General features: G+C 35.7%; 1 protein-coding gene across 1 annotated transcript; it reads right to left on the bottom strand.

Moving 5' to 3' along the window:
• Positions 1–315: 315 nt before the first annotated feature.
• Positions 316–14970, bottom strand: LOC114692399 (cysteine-rich secretory protein 1-like). The gene is made up of 7 exons (XM_028868129.2): positions 14899–14970; positions 12691–12807; positions 11349–11436; positions 8685–8830; positions 7087–7181; positions 4041–4133; positions 316–913 (listed from the first exon to the last, which is right to left on the bottom strand). The coding sequence occupies exons 1-7, from the start codon at positions 14968–14970 to the stop codon at positions 853–855; spliced, it is 672 nt and encodes a 223-aa protein (XP_028723962.1). The 3' UTR covers positions 316–852.
• Between the last annotated feature and the right edge of the window lie 9649 nt (positions 14971–24619).

Consider the following 24619-nt stretch of genomic DNA (forward strand, 5'->3'; position numbering starts at 1 on the left):
TAATTGAAGTGTGTACTGCTTACTGCAAACTCTTGTGAAGGCTAAGAACATGAATGTAAATAAAAATTAAGTAAATGGTATCATAAATATTGTAATACCATACTAGAATAAACAAACTCCAAATCAGAAATTCAAACAAATACTAGGGGAGGATTAATATGCAAATAATAAGATTTATTTAAATTTTTTAAAACAATCAAGGTCAGTGCAATCACTTGGACATGCAAATTCTATTCATTAAGTTAAATTTCTATAAGGTGCTTGAAAAATCCAAAAACTAAAATGTAAATTGAAGTTTAGAATTTGAACCACTAATTCCGGGGCATGTGAAGAAGAGCAAATGGTGAGAAGAAATCAAAAAAAAAGCTAATGTGGACTTGGTTACAGATATAGTTAGCTAAGTAGAGCTAGGAAAGATGACTGACAGTTACAGTGGAAGTATATGCTGTTCCTTTACTCCATTGTGCTCTGGGAACCTGATTCTTATTTTCAGGATGGAGTTTCAGTGATCTTAGTCATACAGACAAACAGTATAACCTTGGGCTTGACTCAACTCAATAAATGTGTCACAGAATTCAGAGGTTAAGGTACAAAGGTATTATTCATTATGTTATTTCAAAATCTTTGGGTGTAAAATATTTTTACTAAATAGAATGATACAGAAGAATGGAATGTTTACTGTGTGGAATCATTTCAATGTATCTATACCTCTAATTCCTAGTGGAATGTGACAAGCCTAAGTAGAGGAGGTGCTCTTTCTTCACATGACCCTGTTCATTTGTACTGGAAATTTAATGAATTTTGCCTTCACAGTTGCATGTAGCATTGCATTCTTGTTTAACCATTGGATCTTCACAGGTTGGTGAAGCCTTCAATTCTGCAGATAGAAAACTTGTCTTCATATTCACATTTACTACATATTCAAGTATTCATAGTTGCTGAAAGAAAGAAACAAAGATATTCCTCACTTTGTTATTATTTTCCTCTATTAGCAGTGAAAAAATAAAACATATGAAATAGAAAGGGATTGAGCAAATGTATGAATATCCTTTAAAATTAGAGCTTTATGAAATGTCTTTGATATGAATTAATGTATTTCTTCACTCAAAAAAGCTTGAGAAAATTAACTTCATTGGTTCTTTGAGGAACTAAACTATCTAGAGGCTAAAAAAAGGCTCAGTTATTAAGAGTCCTTGCTCTTGCAGAGAACTGGTTTTGATTTTCAGAATCCACATCATGGCTTAAGACCACCTGTAACTGCAGTTCCATGGGACCCAGTGCTCTCTCCTGTTCTCCATGGTCACTGAGTTAAAATGTATGTGCATAAATACCTACATGTACATCAACATTTATAAACATAAAATAAAGATAAATACTAAAAAAGAACTTCACTATTTAAAATATCAGCCATTATACAAGTACTTTCTAAACTTGAGTATGGTTAATATTTCAACTCTATATTCTCAGCAAAACAAGATTCATTGATATGTTGTATAGCTACTGTGCCTTGCAGCTAGCCTCTTTATGTAAAAATACTGACCATTAAATCAATCTAGAATATTCTCTTGTCCAAGATTGCCCTAAACTCTGATTCTGTTTTTCATACCAGAGGAGATAATTTTATGAATACAGAGATTTGGGAAAGTAGATAGTAGAGAGTTTTCCTCTGATAATTAAATATTTATATTAAAATGTGCAGCAGTGGCCACAAACTCAAGAAAACTCATTTGAATTTCATGACCCCACAGTCTTTGTCATGTCTTTGATGTATATCGACAGCTCATGAACCTCCATTCAGCTCACCCAGTCTCAGTGAATTGTAAACTCATAATTACCAAATCATTCAAAATAACTTGGTTTTACCCTGTACTTTTGTTCCTGTTTATTGAGACAGAGTCCTATTTGTTGCCTAGGCTAGAATCTAGCTCTTACAATAATGTACCTCTGCTAATTTCACCTCCAGAGAAGCACCACTCAGGCACATGGCTAGTCCTCTTTCACTTTGTGTGGTAGTTCTCTGCAGGCTTTACAGCTAGCAGGAGGAAAAAATAACATGATCCATGATGAGATAAGAATGAAAGTCAGCCCAGACCATGTCACATTAGCCATGTTTAAGTACAGCATAACTTTGGGGGAAAAAGTTTCAAATAGCAATTAACTCAGTCACGTGTACACAGCAATTGAAGACATGTTTACATTGAGGATCTTTACAAAGTACATGAGTCTTCCTTCATAAGAGTAGGTACTGTTGACTCAGAGATAGTACCCAGGATTTAAGGTCTAGGAAGATGACTGATGTAATATAATCCCAGCGGGTGTCAGGATTAGCCAGTCTCTAAGATAACATAGAAGTCATTAAGGCTGTTGAAATGCACAAGTGACATCATTTGTAAGAATGGGTTTGATGACCTAATATCACTGCTGAAGATTTACAGATAAAGGGTCTAGGATAAGTAAAACAAATTCTGGGAGATATGATGGAGCCTGTCTCATCAGACAGCAAAAGATCACCAGGATGTAAAACCTTGTAATTCCTGACATTCCAGAAAGAGCAGATATGCATCTCATTCCACTGAAGAGATAAACTCTATGTTTAACTTTCCTGACTTCCCTGTTTCTTATCTGTGTTCACAAGGCCTTTTTGCCCTTTACACTTGTCCGTGTACATGCCTATGTATATCAGCCCTGAAAAAACACAATTAGCAAAAAAATATTTTTATTCTACCTTCTTTCTCTGCAAGCCATTTTCATAACTTTTAGAGCAGTAACACAAAAATAACTAGTTCTGTATCTATATTTCCTAGCTGGCTCTTTCAATATGCTTTTTCTAAGAGCTATTTGGAGGATATAATTTCTGTAACGCATGGGAAATGATCGCCGGAAGTTCCAGACGATTGGGATCAGACTAGACTACATAGTGAGTTCTGGGTCAGCTTTGGTTATGTAGTGAGACTCTATTTCAAACTGAAAATGGCCTAAACCACAAATAAGTAAATTTAAAAACTATAAAAATAAAAATAAAGATAATTTTCTTTCTATTCTGTTTAAGTCTTTCTATTTGTTGTTTGTTCCTGCTAGAATAGATCAATATTTCAAACTGGTTATGAACTTCTGATGCTCCTTCCTCTGCCCTTGGAAAGTTGGGATTATATTTATTTTTATATTTATATTCATAATAATACTAAAAACAAGATACTATGACATTCATTTCACTCCCTGTGATGAAATACTAACATTTTTAAAGTACTCATAATATGTATAGACTTGATTTAGACTCTAATAATGCACAGAAAATGGCTTAAAAATCATGTAACTGATGACTGAATGGAAGGATATTCAAATAACAATCTAGGACTAGTGAGATGGATCAAGGTAATAGAACTTGCCATGAAGCCACTTGAGATCGATCTCTCATACCTTTATCGTGGAAGGAGAGAACTAATTCACACATGTTGTCCTCTAATCTCAACACACAATCACACACAGAAGCCATTTCACACATTCGTGTGTCTGTATATATAAAGAGAGACATAAATACCCATTCACAAATAAATAAAAATGTAATACAAAATTCAAAAGATGCTCTAGAGGAGCTTGAGAATTTACTGTGCTAAGCTCCTTAGTGGGTGAAGAATTGTATATTTCTTAAATCTCTGGGCTGACCTGTGTACTGCTGTCTCAACCACTTAGATTTATAGTGCTTTCTCTTCTTAAAATACCAATCTTAAGTTCCTAAAGTCATTGAGAATAAGAAAATTCACTTTAAATTTAGTGAATTATAGCCACAGAAATATTTCTGTAGATTCCAATAGCAATAATAATAATATAGTTACAAGCATGCACTGATTTTAAGTGTTTCCTTAGACAACATAAATTATCATGTTTTTCAATTCCAAAAGTACATACATCCTAAACAAAGGAAAATATGTAATTCCAAAAATTATATTAAGTACATATTTTTCTCTTGATAATAAAGCCATGCTATTAAATCTTAAAACAGATTGATATTTTATATTACTATATTAGTATGTTAATAAAACTTACTGCATAGTCCATCATCACAGTGATCAGAACAAAGGGCACACGGTTGTCCTATTGTGTAAGGTATGTATTGCCTTCTTATAAAATTACCACTGAAATTGAAATGCAAAAATCAAATACTTTTAATTTTTCTCTGTACACTCTAATGTTTGCATATATCACCAATATAAATTTTCATATACATATGGATTCTTATTAAAAGCTTTAGCTATGCCATAAAAAAAACCTAACATTTCCTAAGAGTATTCAGACAGAGATGTGAAAAAATGAGATAATTAACCCATTCACTCTTTCCCTCAACCATCATCTCAGAACCTGAGCAACTGAAATAGAGTAAATAAGAGTCTAAAGGTTATAAACGTATTAATGTTGAAACACTCTCTTTATTTCTTGATAAACCTGAAAAATAATTATGTCAGGAATGCTCCTTAGGTATAAAAGCTATTTCCTATAGAGAAAAATAGATACAGGTATATGCTGTGATTCCTATAGTGTGGAGGAGGTCCCATTGATGATGTACTGAGTTTCAGGTATTTAAGTGTATAATTGGGAAAGTCCTAATGCTTAGGAATGTTTGGGGTCTTCTGAAGGTAGCAAGTGGGTTTGAGACTTCTATGCTTATCAAAATGAGAATATCAATGAGAAAACCCTTTATACAAACTATCTGAAGGGTGCAGTACTCTGAAGGTGCCAAGCCTACCCCTCAGTAGGAGCATCACTTCCCTGATCTTCCCAGGAAATTAGAAAAGTCAGATTCTCCATTGCACTAAGGGTGGCAGGGGTCTGTGTGCAATGCCCAAGGGCTTGCAGCAGAACCTCTCCTCTATATGCAGAACACAGCTCTGGGTGTATGAGCAATGTTAAGAATGAAAAATCAGAAAGCAGTGTAAAAGATCTGTCACTTGCTCCTCTTCATTACTCCTCTGACATTTCTAGGTGCCAGGCTCCATATGCCTACTTGACCAGGCAGCTGGATGGAGTCCAGTGGCTTCCTTCTTTGTATTACTTAATGCCAACAGAAACATGCTTGAAAATTCTTTGAGGATCCTACTATTCAACCCACAAACAGATTAGAAATGAATCATTTAAAAGACTTGTTTTGAAGACCTTCAGCCTCTTGTTGTATATGTTTCTTGTATTAAAAGGATAATAGAGGTAGAGAGATGTCTCAGTACTTAAGAGGACATTCCCCTTTAATAGACTTGGGTTTGGTTCCCAGCTTCCACTTCAGGTGGCTTGCAACTGTCTATAATTCCAGTTCCACATTTTGATGACTTTGGTGTCCACAAGTGTTTAGGGTTGACAACCTGGCACTGGATAACTTATCAGGAGTCTACTCCCTGAAGAAACTGATCCTTTCTCAACACCCATAGCTTACCCATAGCTCCTTATCCAGGGCAATACAACCTTTTGTTATCACTCTTGGTTACATCCCCGAATCAAAGATAAGAGCCTATTGTTAAAAACATCACCAACTTCAGACACAGGAGCTGGAGAAATTGAGCTGGAATTGACCTGGAAAACTCTTTCTTCCAGATTAGCTCTCATAGTATTAGAAGATGCTATGTAAGCTGCCAAGGGAGAAAATAACCAATAGTTTTATCTTTCTGCAAAAATGTAACAATGACTAGCCTGGTTGCTATTTTTGCAAGCTTAATTTTTGTTGCCTTAGTTATGCATGTGAACACCCACACACCCACAAAGGCCAGAAAAGGTCCTTAGTCCTAACGTTAAAAATAGATATGACCTACTTGACATTGTAAGGAACCAATCATGGATCCTCAAGAACAGCAACAATTCTACACCACTGAGTCATTCATCAGCCCTGTGTTGCTACATTATACTTCTAAGAATTTAGTAAGTCTTAAACTTCAAAGGCTCTTTGAGAGGTCCTTAATGTATTTCAAATAGTTTAGAAAGCTAAAATCTTAAATCTTTCTCCTAAGAATTTGCTAAAATTTCTGAAAAACTCATTCTCTAAATCTTGATTTTAAAGCCAGAAATTCACTTCCTTTGTATGCTGTGTTTGAGCTCTTAAAAAATTTTCATGAGAAAAAAAAGAATGTATTTTCATAATTTGTTAACTTAATTTGTTTTTAAAAATATTTTAATTAAATCTGTATCTACATTTGCCCATGTGTGGCTTTGTGCATGTACAATAAGAAAACTGAGATCATGAATTTGCCAGGGAGTGTGAGGTATGAAGGTTTTGAGTAGAGGGAAGTGTGGAAATGATGGAAATACAGTACTCCTATATGAAATTCACAAAAAAATAAAACAAACTTTTTTTTTGGACTTTTGAGAAAACGGTTCTCTGTGTTGCCCTGACTGGCCCCAAACTCACAGAGATTGCCTGACTCTGCCTCCCAAGTCCTCGGATTAAAGGTGTGAACCACTACTGGGCCTTAACAATTAAATTTGAAAACAGATACAACAACCTATCAGGGGTAGGATCAAATAATTAGAAGCCCCACAATCACTAACCCATGTCATTCACTCATGTTCACTCCTGGTCTACTATTAAAAGTTTGCTTTATAGCCTACAAACATTGCATGAACAGACAATATGAATTCACAATCTTTATACTTGGGTCTTTATGAGGTCAACATTAGTCCAGAAAACAGCAATGGAGGAGGAAAGAGAAATTATTTTTAAAGATAAGGAAAATGTGGCCGGGCGATGGTGGTGCACGCCTTTAATCCCAGCACTCGGGAGGCAGAGCTAGGTGGATCTCTGTGAGTTCAAGGCCAGCCTGGTCTACAAAGTAAGTTCCAGGAAAGGCGCAAAACTACACAGAGAAACCCTGTCTTGAAAAACAAAAAAACAAAAACAAAAAGATAAGGAAAATGCTTCTGAGGGTGATTCATGGAAGTGATTCAAAGATTTAGGTAAATAAGTTTCATCTCTAGGGAATATTTAGAAGTTTTTTTATTTTTCTCTCCATGTGTAAAATATATCTTTAATTTGTTTTTATACCATGATAATTTTAAAATGTCAAGTTTCATTTGACATTGTTGAAAATGAACTTTGAAGTGGATACTTACGGAGGACAGTAGTGACAAACATACATGAATTTCATTAATTCCCCATAGCACTTAGCAACTCCACAGGCAACTTGGTAAGATGTATTCCAAACAACCTATACACCCAGAGAAGAAGACAGGGCACAGGTCAGAGAGGAAAATAATGCAGAAAAACAATTTCAAAATTTAAAACACTACTGGTAACTTTGTTTATATATACCTTACAGATATATTTATGTGACTGAATCAAGCTACAGATGTGAGAACCTCCCTAAGGGGTGGCTGTTGGTGAGGTAGTCTGGCAAATCTTTCAGTAAGTAGAGTTTATGAAGGCTGAGAGTGGCTTCAGCCCCATCTCAGAGAAGCTTTCTTCTTCTTTGTCATCTTTGACAGTTTCCAAGATGAGCAAGATGCAGAAGCCTGGGCTGAGGCCAAGGTGCTTCATGTCAAAATGAAAGGCAGCATCAAAGAATCTATGGACACCAGGAGGATCCTGGTGTGATGTAGAATTTCAATGGTTCCAATCCTACAGGCATATGACCATAAACAGCTAGAAGGTACCCTGGATATCTGGTTAACTCCTGGTCAGACATCAAACTGACCAAGATGTTCCTGGTGACTATTCTGAAGCGCTTTTATGAACCTTGGCTTGAGAAGGTGAGCCAGAACTTCCTCCCTGCATCTCAGAAAAGACTTGCCAGTTTGATACTAAGCTGTGATCATGAGTATTTTCTTTTCTAGGTGGGTAGAGATCAGGAGTGGCTGCAAGCCTTGCTTGGTGGAAAGCTGATACTCAGCATATTTCTTAGAAGTTGTATGTGGTAGTTGTTTCTGTGTGGAGCTTTGGGCTTGAATATCCTGGTTCCCTGCTGAAACTGTGTTTCAGCTCAAGTCTCTCAGACTGCAGGATATGATCAGGCCAGTGATTTGGAGCTGCTGCATGCCTGTACCACAACTGGATCTTCTCTCCATACTGCCAAGCAGGAATCCCCACATCACCTTCTTCCTAGGTTTGGAAGGCCCTCTTGACAGTGAACAGGATGGAGCCACAATCTTATAATTCTTGCTAAAAGAGTCATTTGTTTGATAGGAAAGGGCCCAAGGCCCTGGCCTTTAGATCCAGCAGGAAGGTAGCTGTCAGGGTTTCTGGTAATAAAAGTCCAGGAAATACCATTTCTCTTTTCACACAAGAGCCATGCAGATGCACAGCCCTGTTAAATTTGGGTATGTCCCTTAGAATATAGGCCATTACCCTTGTTTGGAGACTCCAGTCAAGCAATTATGGTTAGAAAAAAAAAAAAAACATGTACCCTTGCAAAGATTAGATAAACCATTGAAAGATGGCAGCTCAAACAGCCAATGAGTGTCAAGACTGATTTACAACCAACCACTCAAGATCTTCCCCAAGGTGTTCAGTTGGTGTGCACTCTCTTTATACTTCTTGAAACTGGGAGAATGTGATATGAAGACAGGAAGTTTAAAGCCAGTCTGAGCTACATAATGAGACCATGTCTCAAAAAGAAAATAAAAACTCTCTGCACCGAAATTTTTTATTGAAATCAGTCAAGTAATTAAAAATATTTCCTTGCCTAGAACTTACAAAGTGTATTTTTTCTTACCTGAGTATAATGTCCAATTAATGCATTAGGTGATTTCGGGCCTGAATTAAACCTGAAATCTTTGGCTTCATCATACCAGGTTTGGATTGCACGAGACCATGATGCTGGGTAACTTGACATGAAGATATTCTCACCACATATTAAGTCTAAGGAAAAAGACAGAACACTCTAAAAGACAGTAATAAAGGAAAAAGAGGAATGCACACACACACACACACACACACACACACACACACACACACACACATACACACACAAATCCCTACTTTTTAAAGTCATTGCTCACAGTTTCTTTTGTTTATTTGGTTCTTTTTGTTTGTTTGTTTTTGTTTTTGTTTTTGTCTTTTCTGTTATTTTGTCTTTTTTGTTCCAGAGCTGAGGACCGAACCCAGGGCCTTGCAGTTGCTAGGCAAGCACTCTACCACTGAGCTAAATCCCCAACCCCTCACAGTTCCTTTTGAATATTGCATAAGAAACATGATTCAGACCTGACAAACCTTTAGCTACAGAGTAGCCATAGATATTCAACATGTGTGCTAAACACCATGAGCACTAAGTAGATAGAGAAGTCTTTTTTTTTCAGTAGCTTCTCTCCTTGAACTCATTCATCCACACATTAAATTCTCCACATCTGTGTGCACATGTGTATGTGTGTGTGCATGCCTGTGTCTCATGTGTACCAAATGTGGATTTGCAGTCTTAAGACGAACTCCATTCATGTCTTTCCTGAGTAGCTAGATATTTTTATAACAATTTTACATATTTAGGATTATTGTTCTGTGTGAGCCTTTTTATAGTCATCCTTTAAAAACTATAAGTACAGAGCAAACAAAACAGAAGGGATTATATTTTCAAAGTTTATAGGTCATGTGTGGTGATATTTTATTTGTGCTCTAATAAATAAAGCTTTCATGGAGATCAGAGGAAAAAGATAACCACTGTGTTAAACATAGAGGCTAGGCAGTGGTAGCACATGCCTTTAATCCTAGCTTTCTGGAGGCTGAGATTTATCCAGATCCCTGTGAGTTCAAGGTCCCACTGGGAACAGAGCCAGGCCTGGTGCCACAGACCTTTAAGACCAGCACTAGTTAACCATAGAAATCTAGAGGATTATACAGACAGACAGGAAGTGATAGAATAGGGTGGGAAGAGGAAGTGATGTAGCTGGGTGGAGAGAAGAGGTAAGATGGCTGGGCTCAGAAAGTTATATAGTCATTAGTGTACAAGAAGTAGTTCTCTCTTTGCCTGAGGATTTCCTAGAGGTAAGACATGGCTGGATCCAGGTATTTTATTAATAAGACCATTTAACAATTCATGTTACAGTCATGTCTTAACTAGAAAATTAAAACTCCAAGGGCCAAATTTTCTTCAGAGAATGGGAAAAAAGCATCTTTTAACCCCCCAAAATAGCTTATTATTTTTATCAAGCTCTGTAAATAAAAATTATTTTAAACTGTAACTGAATATTGTAGCCTTTTTAATGAATTTTTAGTCATTTTATTATTAAATTAGAAATGTCTAAGAAGTAAATCTTTAAAAGAGGTTATTAATTTATTAGGTTCAAATTGAGCCAAAGGTGATCATTTTTAATATTTCAAGAAATATTTTGTCTCAAGGCCCACTTATTAATTTTGTTATCATTTTTACAGTTACCTATGTAAATATTGTTTCATAGATTATTTTTTATTTAACATAATATGTTCTTTCAGGCACTCAAAGTGTACAAAAGTTGATCTCACAAAAAATGAAGGAAGAGCTGGGTGTACACATAATGGTGGCTTACACATAAAATCCCAGTACTTAGGAAGCTAAGGCAGGAAGGTCAGAAATTTGAAGATGTCCTGGGCTATACAATGGGACCTGTCTCTTCCCCACCAAAAGTAATAAACGAAGTAGTAAAGGTAAATGCCAAAATATTTGGTATTTCTTAACAAAAATGAAGAATTAGTCGATCAAATTAAATATATTTTGTATAATTAAAAATATAGCTTGGAAACACAACAAGCCACATCATTAATAATTGGGTTAAAGATAGAAATTCTAATTTCAGAGTGCTGGAGAAATGGCTGAGCATGTAAGAGTATACCTTGCTATTTCAGAAGACTTGAATCCAACTCCTAACATCCATATAGTGTAGCATACCACCGCCTGTGACAACACTGTGACAACCACCAGTAGCCTGTAAGCTCCTGATGGTCTGGTGCCTTCTTCTGCCCTCTAGAAGCATTCTTACATACATGCACACATGCATAAATATGCAGAGACACACAAACACTAAATAAAACCATTATAGAATAAAATAAAATAAAGATTCTAATTTCAAATTTCCTTTGTAAGGCCATAATTAGTAATTATTTTCATCCAGACATCAGTTTCTAATCTTCAAAGCAGAGAAAGAGATGATTCATACCTTGCTTCACTTGTAAATCTGATTGTAAAGCACAAAACTGGCATCAGGAAAGACAGTTTGTGTAAAATATAAAACATTCAATAAGCACAAAGTGGAGCCTTTCAGAGCCATTTCTGTCCCACAGATATTTAACATTTTAAAAAGGCAGTATCAAAATATGTATTTATTTATGACGTTTTGTTGACATAGTATGAGAAAATGGACTCTCTTTTGTAAGTCTCCATTCCTTTGCAAGTAATTTTGAGTTTACATACTGGTGGTCCTGGCTTCTAGAGCACTGTGTTCATAAGTGCACTGGCTTGCCCATCTCTGTGCATTCACTCTGGCATCATTGCTCCATTGCTAAAGAGAAAAAAAAGAAGATAGTCATAGAATAACTCAAACATCAGAGCCACATGATCTTTGCAGACAGGCTAATATCATTGCAAAATATCTGTAGGCATCTTCTGATTTTCATCATAATCAATAAATAATATGGTATATGTCTATATTTTTGTGTTCACATATATATTATCAACATTTATATTGGCATTTATAAATAAGTTTATTTTTGCATATTTCCTCCCCCTATCTTCCTGATCCTGCCCATCCTTCCATGCATGGCCCACCCACAGCCTCTATTTGATGTCACACATATTCTCTTTTTTTTTGGGGGGGGGGGCGTTCGAGACAGGGTTTCTCTATGTAGCTTTGCATCTTTTCCTGGAACTCACTTGGTAGCCGAGACTGGCCTCGAACTCACAGAGATCTGCCTGTACACATGTTCTATTTCCTTCTACTTTCCATGCCTTCTATAATCCCTTCCCATCCCCCAACAGTGATCTTCTTACTAGTTTCATAACCTATGTCCAAAGTTACTCCAACTTGTATATGGCCATATATATATATGGTACATGTATATATATATGTACCAAATAAATACAAATAGTCTATCTTCCCAAGGCCACCAAAAATGCTAAACCTTTAATGGTCTAATGTCTTAGTGAAATCACAATAGGAATCCTTAAAAATTGAGTAATTGCTGTAGAGTGAGTAGCACTAACCATGTTGATGTACTAAGACTATTTTTACACCTGAAAGAAGTTGCCTCATTAATCCTAGCTTCATTTTTTCCCTCATTAAATGAATTTACGAGACACAAGGATGTTGGTTCTGGATCTAGAGAGTAGACTATTTAGTTGAAAGGTCACTGGACCTTAAAGGGGAAATGTTCTGACCCTGATTAGAAGAGAGAAGAGTGAGCCAAAATAACATCGTGGCATTTCACTGGAGACCAAACTCAAAAGATTTGATTTTAGTTCAGTCACTATAATTGATATAGCTCCCTAATACCAATAAGTCACTGTTATAGAAGAAATTTAATAAATTCTACTCTGATCATTGCACAGCTAAAGACATAGAAGTAGAGAACCAACTCTGATATAATGGGCACACACCCACGCACATGCACATAAACAAAACAAATACATTTGTGTATTTTTTTAAGAGAAGCTAGAATAGAGGCAGACACTCTTAAAGCACACAGGAGAAGCCAGATGCTATCCTCAGGCTCCAAACACAGCACTCCAAATGCACTGCCCTGTTGTGAGCCCTCACCATCTTTAGTAAGTCACTACCAGGTGGAGAAACCATTCTTCTCAGTTGGTTGTGCTTGTTTACGATCTCTTCTTGGACTGACAATTTAGTGGTTGCTAAATCCTCAAAATTTTTATTCTGAAAGAAAATAAAATTAAAGTCATGTTAGTGTACATTAATGGCACAGCCATATCTGAATTTAATGGCAGAAGTCATAATGCCAGCACAGCTGCTTGACAAAGATCTAGCAAAGCTGAGCCGCATGATGGCTGTCATGCCACTTTTGGTTTTCATCTCCACCTGTTACATACTTGCAGCACTTTAAATATTTGTACAACTTGAGGATATTGGGTTGATGGAAAATTCCTTATGAATTATTTATGCATTCTCCCAGGAATTCTGCTTCTAAGCTTATCCAGGAAAGTCCTTAACATTCCCCACACACAATTTGAGGGAGATACCCTTATCTACTTGAATTTGTTCCTTATGCCTTGGAGGTTGTGACACATAAAGAAGAAGCCAGAGGTCACTTCATGAGGCTATGAGACATTCTTGAAACATCTGTCCCTGCACTTACACTGGAAAAAGATATTCAAAACAAAGTAAAATTAGAAAGGTCAAGAAGATTTAGTGGGCTAGAGGAATTGCCCACAGTTCAGATTACAAGCTTCTTCCCACTGTACACCCAGACAATTATGTCACATACAACTCTGCCCTACATAGAGACATGCTGATGAACAAAGTATGAAGTGGAAAGAGTATAAAAGAATGAGATATTAGGACCTCCCTCTGTTAGAAGTTAGCTCATGTAGAACCACTATAATGTCATATGACCAAGAAACAACAGAATGCCAGGATTAGACATATAGACCAATTCTATAAGGATATTAATGTGAACATTGATTGTATTATGCCAGAATTTAAATAATAACTGCAGCAGTTTTAGCCTGAGGAATTTTCCTGGGCACTCTGATCATTAAAAGTTAATAATACATTGATTGAAACATGGCAAAATGCCCAGGGTGTTTGAAGATTTTGTTTTGGCCTAGTGTCCTTGAAGCAACCAAAACAACCAACCTGAGCACAGGCTGTCATATGCCTCTAAATTCTCAAAAATTGGGTTATGGGTTAATGATTAAGAATGATAACTCTGCTTATTAATGATATCAAAACTTGAGGGGAAATGATTGGAAATGATAACTCTGTTCTGTCATAGAGAGAACTCTACCTAAAGAGGTTTTGTTTCCAAAGACAAAATATATGGCTTCTGAGAAAGCCGTTATTATTTTCTGCTTGTTATGCTACCTTGCGTGGTAGCTAAAAATTCCATGAGACAACAGTGTGCTTATATTTTCTTAGCAGGAATTTGTGCAGATTTAAACTAAATCACACTAGGAACACTGAAATGTGAGAATAAAATGTTTAAGGGTTTGTTTTGGATAGAAATGTGACCTAATAATTAATTACAACACCACAGAGTAAAATGAAAGAAACAACAATAAATGACACTTAGAGATGAACCAGTTCTCCATGGTAACTCTCAAAGAAACCTTCCTTCCTTCATAAAACATGGCTTGAATCTCTCTGCTATTAGATCTTGAAAATTTAAAAAGAAGTATCAATAGACCAAAGAGAGAAGGCAGGAAGAAGGGATGAAGGGAGGGGATAATAGATGGTTCAAGGTGCCTTAAAATACAATCATTTTAGGAAAGAATCTGGTAAGGCGAACAACTTTAAAGAACACCTAGATAATTGTCTCCATGTTACTAATTTGAGTATGGTAACAAAAGACATATAATTTATATTCCAAAACAGGTTTAACCAGATATTTTCACTCCATAATTTTGAGGAACTCTAGTAATCTTCAATGCAGAAGCCAGAGAAGAGAATGAAGGCTACAGCAATGACCAATGCTTCTAACTTTTAGTAGCTTTTCAACTAAGGGGAGAGAGTATTTTTCTGGTACTATACATTCCATCATTAAAAAAAGTGACTGAGTTTCATCTGGGATTTGCTAAGTATGAGAATATATTATAAATAATAAATACTTGGATCATGTACATACTTATTTTTGCATAGTAGATATATTAAACACTCTGGTGTGTGTGTGTGTGTGTGTGTGTGTGTGTGTGTGTGTGTTTGTATTGCTGAGGATCAAAGTGACTTACTCCACACTCTGGCCTTCTAGTTATCTAAATTGTTCTGAAAAGACACTAAAGCTTACCATACCTCATAGTCATCTTGAGGAAGGGATGGGGGCAATACAGCAATCAGGAACAACAATAATGTGAATAATGTCATGTCTAGAAAACAAAGGAAAGGAAAAAGGTCTGCATTTGAATGTTTAGTACATGGAGTTCTGAGTAACACAGAAGGTATGGAGGAAGTGATGAGAATCATTTCCTAGATTTACTAACAATATAACAAGGAGGACATACTATTTATATCATCAAAATGAATAAAATCAACTGAGGAATCCTACTGCCAGCTGGTGCAATAAGAAATAAATCAAAGTACCTAATGAAGCTCTCCAAAGCATGCACCTATGAGTGCTCCAGGTGATTAGTGTCTCCTCCCCTGTCACACTCTAATCCATGGAGGTCCTCTCTTCAGATTCTAGAAATTTAGGAATTCTTCATTTGTCCATTCAAGAGCAGCAAAAGCATCCAACTATTGCCATGGCCGGGCAAGACTACGATATGATATATCCTTGTTGGATATTTTAAGCTCTGCCTACTCTATTGTATGATGTTTGTTTGTTATTCATTCATTAAAAGTTTTTCTTTTCTTTTTGAGACAAGATTTTACTATGTAACCCAGTCTAGCTTCAAGCTTACAACTTTGCCTCAGAATCTGAAGCACTGAGACATATCTGTACATTACCACACAATTCTGTCATATTTTTACATCAATGTCCATAACTTGGCTCATGTGTACAATGTATTAACACATTTATTGTCAAAGTCTGGTCCATAATACCAAGACTGAACCTTGAAAATCTTAAACCTTCAGCATCATATTTTACATATAATGGTAAATGTATGATAAATAAATGTCATGTCCAATAACAGGGAAACCATTTAAATAATTTGAAACACATTCTTTTATTAAGGATATTAAGTAAAACACACACATGCATGGACACACACTTTATATATATATATATATACACACACATGTATGTGGATACCTGACCTGAGGCAGACATTAGGTGTTCCCAGTTGCTCCCAACCTTATAAGTTGAGACAGGATCTGTCAGGGAGCCCCGAACTCACCATTTCAGTTAGTCTGGCTACAAAGCTTGCTCTGGCTAATCTCTTTCTCTACCTTCTGCCTCCAATGAAGTTATTAGCATGCAGTCACACCCACATGGCTTTTACATGGATTCTGGTGATTTAAACTCTGGCACTCATGTTTGCATAGCAAGTGCATTTTCTACTGAGACAAACTGCCAACATCTACAGCTGGATTTTAGTGATTTCTCCTAACCAGAAAGAAGTCTGTCTTACTCTACAATTAATAAAGACATATATATAGACGGATGCAATGCATAAATAGGTAATGTTCAAGAAACTTTGCTAAGCACCCTTTGACCCAATGTAGACACACAAAATAGCATAGACTATGTTTGGTGTCACTTGTTATGTGACTCTCTATGGGCTTCGTTTAAAACTCATAAAATCCTAGCAGTTAGATACTGTGACTCAATATCCCACTTTACACATGAATAATATCAGTGTTAGAGATTTAATGCTGACACGTCATAAGAATTTTGGGAGCACATCTGAAATCTCAGTACTGGCTCTGTGGCGTCAAAGCATTCAGTTCTGAGAGCCAGAGGCTCCGGTGATTTAGAAGATTGTGTAGACAAGGAAATATGTCAATCGAACTCCAGCAGAGGTGCCTGGGGTGAGTGCATTACTGGAAGAATCACATGGTAACCAGTCACATTCTTCTGAGTATCTACTGCAAAATTTTGTAAATTCCAATGTCATATTCAATCATCACTCAGTTTGCTTTGTTGTGTTTCTCTGATATATGAAGCAGTTAGCACAGAACATAAATTCTATAGAACTGCTAGAAGTTATTGTGGACACAATCTAGGCAATATCTTGTAAGAACAACAGTGTTGTCAGTTCCTGAAAAGCATTCCTTTTTATGTTTTCATTTCAAAGAATAAATACCCCTGCTTCTTTGAACTTGCTAAGCAGTAGCACTGGAAATCTGAGCTATGCCTGTTCTACAATACTTGAAATTTCTGACATGCACTTATGTAACTTACCCCTGTTTTTTGTAAAATGAGCTGTCTCTCCTGAATGATTGAGGTTTACCAAATAGCAGTCTATTATCAAATAGCTCTTGGAATTGACACTTATCATAACTTTGACTGATTTTTAATACAACATCACAAGTTTAACCAGATTGGCAGACTCTGTAAATTCAGATGTCGAATCGTTGAGTACATTATTGAAACACAGGAAGAAAAGTATCAATAACTCACTTTTGGAATTACAATCTTCTCCAAAGTCATATAATTCCCTATTAATTGATATTAAGTAGTATCATAATATCCTAATATTCTCCAGAACCATTTCCTATCTGACCCAAACACAAATATCTATGAGGGAAACTGCTTTGTCATATAAGATATCCACACAATTTATACATGTACAGAACCTACAAGCTACCTGAGTATATTCACCTATGATCAGAATAATGAAATATTTTGTTTTCTGCTTGTCTTGAGTGTATTTTATGGACCAGATATATATTCTGATGATCACCAATAACACATTTATTTCAAGATCAGTGCTATAATGTTGAGTTGGACAATTTAAATAATTAGCAAGGCTATCTTCTCATCCATAATCTAATAATATCTCCATTATTGCACAGAAAATTTCTTACACTCCTAAATCATAGTTCTAATAAAGGTACCTCTGATATAACTACTTTAGAAAGTCACAGACATTATTTCTGATTTTACTATAAAGAAATTCATTCCAATATCTCTTTAAAAAAGCAATTTATGGTAACAAATAAGATACTTATATCATGTATACTTAGCTTTAGAGTTTAAGTAAAAACAATTGTACTCAATAAATGTATCATTAGGGTTCTGACAACAGTCCAGATGGGCAATCACTAATTACAACATTTTGCTGCTGATGAGTTATAAATGCACAGGCATCAGGAGATTCATCTTCAAATAAAACAGTGCTATTTACTAGTGGTGTCCAAGCAGAATAAAGTGTTTGTTTGCTGGAAGAAGAAAGGTGGTAACAGACGAGAGTCAGAACTGTCTATCTGTACTCTACCTATTTCCTGCTTTGACACAATCTGATTGTGTAAGAACATCTTGGATAACAAGGTATGACACAAGATCTGTGATGGTAGATTTGTGTAGCTGGTCATCTAACTTAAATTTTGACATCATATGGTGACTCTGTATATGGCTATCAGAAACAAATTATTAGAGAAGTTTACTAGCTCTTGAGTGCTCATCTAATGTTATAATGTATCTATATATTTGTCAGTAGATGCCCTAACCAACTCATTTTCATCTTATCAGAGCTGTATTTCTTTCTCTCTTTTAAGGGGGCTGCAGAGACGCCTCAGTGGTTAAGAGTAACTTATGCTCTTACAGACAACATTGAGTTCACTTCCACCCATGTCATTTGTCTTACTACTGCTTGCAACTCCAGCCTCAGGGACCTGACACCTTCTAGTCTCACTGAACACTTTATTCACATGCATATACCTCTACACAGAAGCAAATATATACATATATGTGCATAATTTTAAAAATCCTTTGATAATAAGTGTTAGATTATATTATTCATGATCTCTAGAGAATTCAAGATGTCTTCACAAAAATCCAAAGCATCTCTGATTATTTGTTGGACCATATAGATATAGAAAATAATTGTGTCCTTTACCTTTGTAAATTCAATGTGATAGTGCTTTACACAGTATATTGGTAAAGAATCCCAGAGCCCTCTGATATTTTTAAGATCCCTAGTATTAGCTTTTATTTTCTGGTCGAATGAAGTTGAACACATATTGAGCAACATATCAAATTGCTATCATTTGAGTATTAAGATCCACACAAGGTTTCATGATTTCTAAGCTTGTTTCGACAACATAAAGTAAAAGCAGGATACACTAATAACAAGTTTCCTAGGCAATGATGTTAAGAAATCTTTTTTAATAAATAAACAAGAATAAATAACACAATCACAAGTAGTACATACATAGCACTGAGAGGCATTTGTGGGGCACATGCCTTCATATATATTGAAATATATCATACATAATTCAATGATCTATTCTCATTTTCTTATTTATCTTTAAGTTCACTGATTTATGTGAAAAAGATATACCAGGGGAAAGATCTACTCAACACATGTTTGAATTGTATTTAATAATAGGCTTGGGCTGGAGAGATGGCTCAGAGGTTAAGAGCACCTATTGTTCTTCCAGAGGTCCTGAGTTCAATTCCCAGCACCCACATGGTGGCTCACAACCATCTGTAATGAGATCTGGCTCCCTCTTCTGTGTACATAATAAATAAATAAATTAAAAAAAATAATAGGCTTACCTATTAGACACTGTTTCAGACAATCTTTAAAGGTCAGGGTGGACTTGACCATAAGAAATTAAAGGCTCACAGCTTGCTTAACTCTCTTTCATCAAGTCCACCTGTGTATTTTTTAACTATACAAATGAGAGCTGTGTGTGGTTGGTGCACAAATATAATGTAAGCACTCAGGAGGCAAAGGCAAGTGGATCTCTGTGAGTTTGAGGCCAGATCTACAGAGTGAGTTCCAAGACATCCAGAGCTACACAAAGAGAAACCCTGTCTCTAAGTAAATAAATAAATAAATAAATAAATAAATAAATAAATAAATAAATATAGATATACAAGTGAAATATGAGCTCTAATTAATCCTGAATCGCATTACCTTCGGATATGCTGTCTCTAACCTCCAGCTTTCTATGAAAGAATGTGTCAAGAACATGTTCAGAAGGGTCGCTATACTCACCCTGAAGGCTGCTTAATGGTGTGCAAAATTGTCATAAGCTTGAGATTTCTGTTCTCATGAACATTGGTGAAATTTTTATAATGATATCCACTTTAAAGTAAATGTGGGGAAATACTCTTTAGTTTACTTGTGATAAGATGATAGAGTACATGTCATCCATTGCCGTGTAGCAGTATTTTCAAGGCCTTTCTTTTTGTGTGTTGAATGCTTCTTTTCTTTTTTACCAGAATATAAGTACTCTACACTGTGGTGGTAATCTAATTGTACTGAATTATTATTTTGATTGTATGTTAATAAATAAAGTTGTCTGGGGGTCAGAGCTATTAGAGCCATAGCAAGAGTGTGGCGGTGGTGGCACACGCCTTTAATCCCATAAGATCTCTGTGTGTTCAGGGATATAGCCAGCATTGGAGACATATGCCTTTAAGACCTAGGGGGCTGTACATTCAGACAGTGACGAGGCAGTCATGTGTTTGGGTTTACAACCAATGAGAAGGCAGAACAACATACTATAAAAAAAGGAACCGACAGGAAGTAGGTCTCTTTTTGCGAAGCTGGGACAGCAGGAGGAAGGGTGAGATTTTAGCTCTGAGCTCTGACCTCTCGGCTTTCTCTTTTACATTGTTTCTGTGTTTCTTGTTTAATAAGACGGTTGGTTACATCTACACTACACTTCTGTGAATTATGAGAGAATAGGTTGACTTTCCTAACTAATGAGAAGTAACTGGTTTTGTGGAATTACAATAAATATCTGATATACTGAAACATAATTTCAAAAAAAGACAACCTCTTTACTAAAAAATGATAAATAAATGACAGGAATTGTTTCCCAATTCTGTTACTCCACCGCTAAGAAGTGTCCAGCAGGGCAATCTAAAATGTATAATCTGAGAATAATAGCATTTTTCTTAATATATAAATTTTCAGTGGATTTTCTTCCACAGTTTCACTGCATTTCCCATTTTACTCATTCAGAATCATTGAGTTACAGTTAGTCAGAGCATTTTCACATATTGGTTTAAATATGTAATCTAAATGATGAAGAAATCATTTTTATATTTACAGTTTTTTAATCCATAAAATTATGCTCATTAACCAGACTGAGAAATAAGTTCCTTCTCTGGGTGGATGATAACTGATTCAAGATACAAGATAGGCTTAAGTGCCTATACCACTAAATCACCTTCTATCATTTTTCTCAGTTTACAAATCTGTAGAGAAAACCACTGCACAAATGATATTTCTTTTTCTGTATTTTTTAGTACATAGATGCTAAACTATTGCTTGTAACTATTTAGGGGAAATAAGGACCCATGGTTTTTTGCATTTTGTAACTTGTTTGTTAATCTTTGATCTTAACTTTTATGCCTTTAAGCTCTGTTTTTTGCTAGTTTTAAAATTATCAGGAAGAACATTAAGGTCACTGAAGAAAACAAATACTACTTTCTGGATAAATAAGCTCCAATCAGCTGGCTGTCTAGTGGAACCATGTAAGCATAGCTCATATATTCATTTAGAAATACATACCAGAATGACTAATTTATGCCATATTGATATTTTCTCATCTATGATGAGAAAAGACATTTTTAAAATATAATAAGTCACAATAAATATCTGTGTATAGATATGTCTTCCACAGGATGATGAGACTTCCTGGGAAGGTGGCACTTGTGACCCAAGGAAATCACTTGATCAGAGCCATAGATCAACACTGTTGGTCAACACATACAACAGTCGAGGACACAGTCTTCTCAGAGTCCTTCTTCCTGCTGTTCTGTGCAATCCCTTTGGGATACGGAAACAGACTCTATGGTACTATGATATTTGCAGTGTTACAAAAGAACATATCACAAAGGTGATGAATTTTTAAGACAACTTATGCATGACTCACCCTTTATCATATCCAATGTTGAGCACAAACATGTTTTCAATAATGCATATTTTTACTGAATATCTAAATCAAGAGGAAATGAGAAATAAGAGGAGGGAGAAGCAGGCCAGTTTAGAAGGACAAGGAGGGAGGAGGGACAAATAACAGTAAGGATGTTTGAAAAAACTCTAAAGAATTATGTTATTTTGTGTTTTTCTATAATTGCATATAATACATATAAGCATATGTATATATGCATATACATATACACGCATATATACACACAACCTATATATATGCATATATATATACATATGTATATGAAACTTAATCATGCCAGTGAGGCTATAATACTCCCTCTAAGAGCCATAGATTATTTAACAGAAGCTGTAGTAAGAACCCTTCATTAGAAAGTTCTGTTGAATTTTTGCTTAGGGAATCCAAGTGAATCCTAAAACAATATAGACTTTTTGTTGTTTCCTTTTGATGCAGCCTAGAAGTTAAAGGTAAGTCCCTGTTTCTTAAGACACCACATGCTTCAGATACAGGGCTCTGTCTCATTGGCTCTCATCTGACAGCTTCCTTCTAGAAGTTGCTGTGCAAGGTGACAGTGGAGAATAGCAATCAGTAGTCCTAATCAGCTGTTCTGCCTATGAACCACAATAATGACAAGCATGGTAAGAAATCCTCAAAGGTTCATAGTAGCAGTCTTATGTAGGCTGTAACCAACAACATCTAATTGTACTTAATGAACCCTCAATAATGGGTAAATTATGCTTAGTACTAGAAACCTAGCCTAGTTAGAAACCCAGCGCTAGTTAGGTCATGGGTCTTAGAGGAGAATTTAACATCACTTTACTAGACCAGTATAATTCCTGCTTTGAAAAAGCACCAACTGTACAAATTGTTCAGAACTGCTATGGTATGAGTAAGGCTTATCTATGCCCTGCTGGGGACCAGTTTCAGCAGTGATCAGACTGGAGAAGGGTGGATGCACCAGGCAATATAAAGAAGTTGCACCAGACAACAGTTTGAATTTTTTTCTGAGTCTCTAGGATGATATTTGATACTGTGCTCAGGTGGCAGTATATAAAGAGAATATATATTGCCGGGTGGTGGTGGCGCACGACTTTAATCCCAGCACTCGGGAGGCAGAGGAGGCGGAACTCTGTGAGTTCGAGGCCAGCCTGGTCTCCAAAGCGAGTTCCAGGAAAGGCGCAAAGCTACACAGAGAAACCCTGTCTTGGAAAAAAAAAAAGAGAATATATGTGTATCTCTCTCTTCCCAGGGCCACAGAGTTTACTTTTTTATCCTACAACAATGATCACATCAGTCTATATTTGCATTTCAAAAGTAATGAATACATGACTATTTTCCCAATGTGAACCAAAACATCCTTAAAAAGACATCATCAAAAAATTCAAGGATCATAGTTACTGGAGCAAGTAGACAGAGTTTAACTGGGCTGGGTAGGAGAGTCCTTTAATGTTTTCTCATGGTCACTGATGCCAGACCATTAGAATATAAAAGGCTAATTTTTAACATAATAAACAAAACAAAAATTCTTATCAAATCATACCATAATCTATTTTAAACCATTGTATACAACCTAATTTATACATCTATGTAATTTCTACAACATTCCTGACTTTTTATTTTTATAATCTTCTAATGATTAACACATAATGTGAAATAATAATTTTTCTTGATACATAGTTTTCAAACTTGTATTTTATATCTATAAAAGCATTAATATCTTCACTACAAAATAGGCAGTAAATATTCCCAAACTCATTTGTGGGTTTTTTGTACTTTCCCAATCTTGATCTTCATCTCCATCTCTGCAGTTTAGTAAGAACATACTGTTCAGCCATTTCATCAGTATTAATACTTTCAAATGCATAGGTTTAATATTACTTTTCTCAATAAAGTTGTTCATCTTAACTCCTTTCCAACAGCATCTCAGACCATCAATATTTTGAGGGCAAAAATGAGCAAGTCAGTGAATCCTAAAACCACTACACAAATTACTTTATTTTTTAAGTAATAAAACTAAAGGAGGAAGTGGGGCTGTATCCACTCAACCAGAAACCGGACTTTGTCACACAGTTTCTATCCAAACACCAGTCCTACAGTCTCCTTAGCTAAGTGATGAGAACTGGAACTTTGTCACACAGTCTCCTTAGCCACACAACAGTCATACATTCTATTCAGCTAAACGGTGAGTGGAGCCACCATCTTCCCCTTTTTTATTTTTAGTAGATCCATTTGAAATTTCACTGACAGTGTTCTGATGCCTCATGCTAGTCATTGTAAGATGATTTGGAAAAGAAAAATAAGGAAGAAAATAAAAATTATCAATCCCAAATTAATAAAAAAAAAAATGGCCAAACAGTATTGGAACCAATGGCCTAAACGAAAGAAGTTGAGAATTCTTCAACTTTGGAAGAATCAATATGAGCTTTGCACATAACAGAAATTTTTTCAGATAGATTATGAAGATCCAAAGAAAAGTTTGAATAATCCCAAACTCCCTTAAGATGAGCTTGAATCCTGTCCCAAGAATGTTCTGAAGCATTGTATGATAAAGGAGTATCACAAATCCAGTGGTTTTGTGAGTGACATTCCACTGATAATCTAACCTTAATATTTTGAATTTGATTTCCTATATAAACCATTGCTTCTTCCAAAGCATTAAGTCTTTCCTGAATACCTCAATCTATGTGTTCCTGAATCAAAAGGGCAATAGAAACATTTTTTTGATAATTTATTCACATGATGAGCTGCATGAATATGTTTAACCAAAGGAGCAGTAGAAAAAACTAAACTAGCTGCAATAGCAATTAATGCAGTAACATCTAAAATTAATGTTACCACACAACGTTTACCTCTGCAGAAAGAATATACAACTTTATTCATAACCTGTTACCAGGATTAGCATACCAATTTCCAGTAATATTAACAGGAAGTACAGCAAAATGTGGCTGGCCTAATATAACAAATCCTCATCTGTTACATTAGAAGTAATACAATT

Source organism: Peromyscus leucopus, chromosome 16_21 (genome assembly GCF_004664715.2).
Source record: "Peromyscus leucopus breed LL Stock chromosome 16_21, UCI_PerLeu_2.1, whole genome shotgun sequence".
In the NCBI taxonomy this organism is placed as follows: Eukaryota; Metazoa; Chordata; class Mammalia; order Rodentia; family Cricetidae; genus Peromyscus; species Peromyscus leucopus.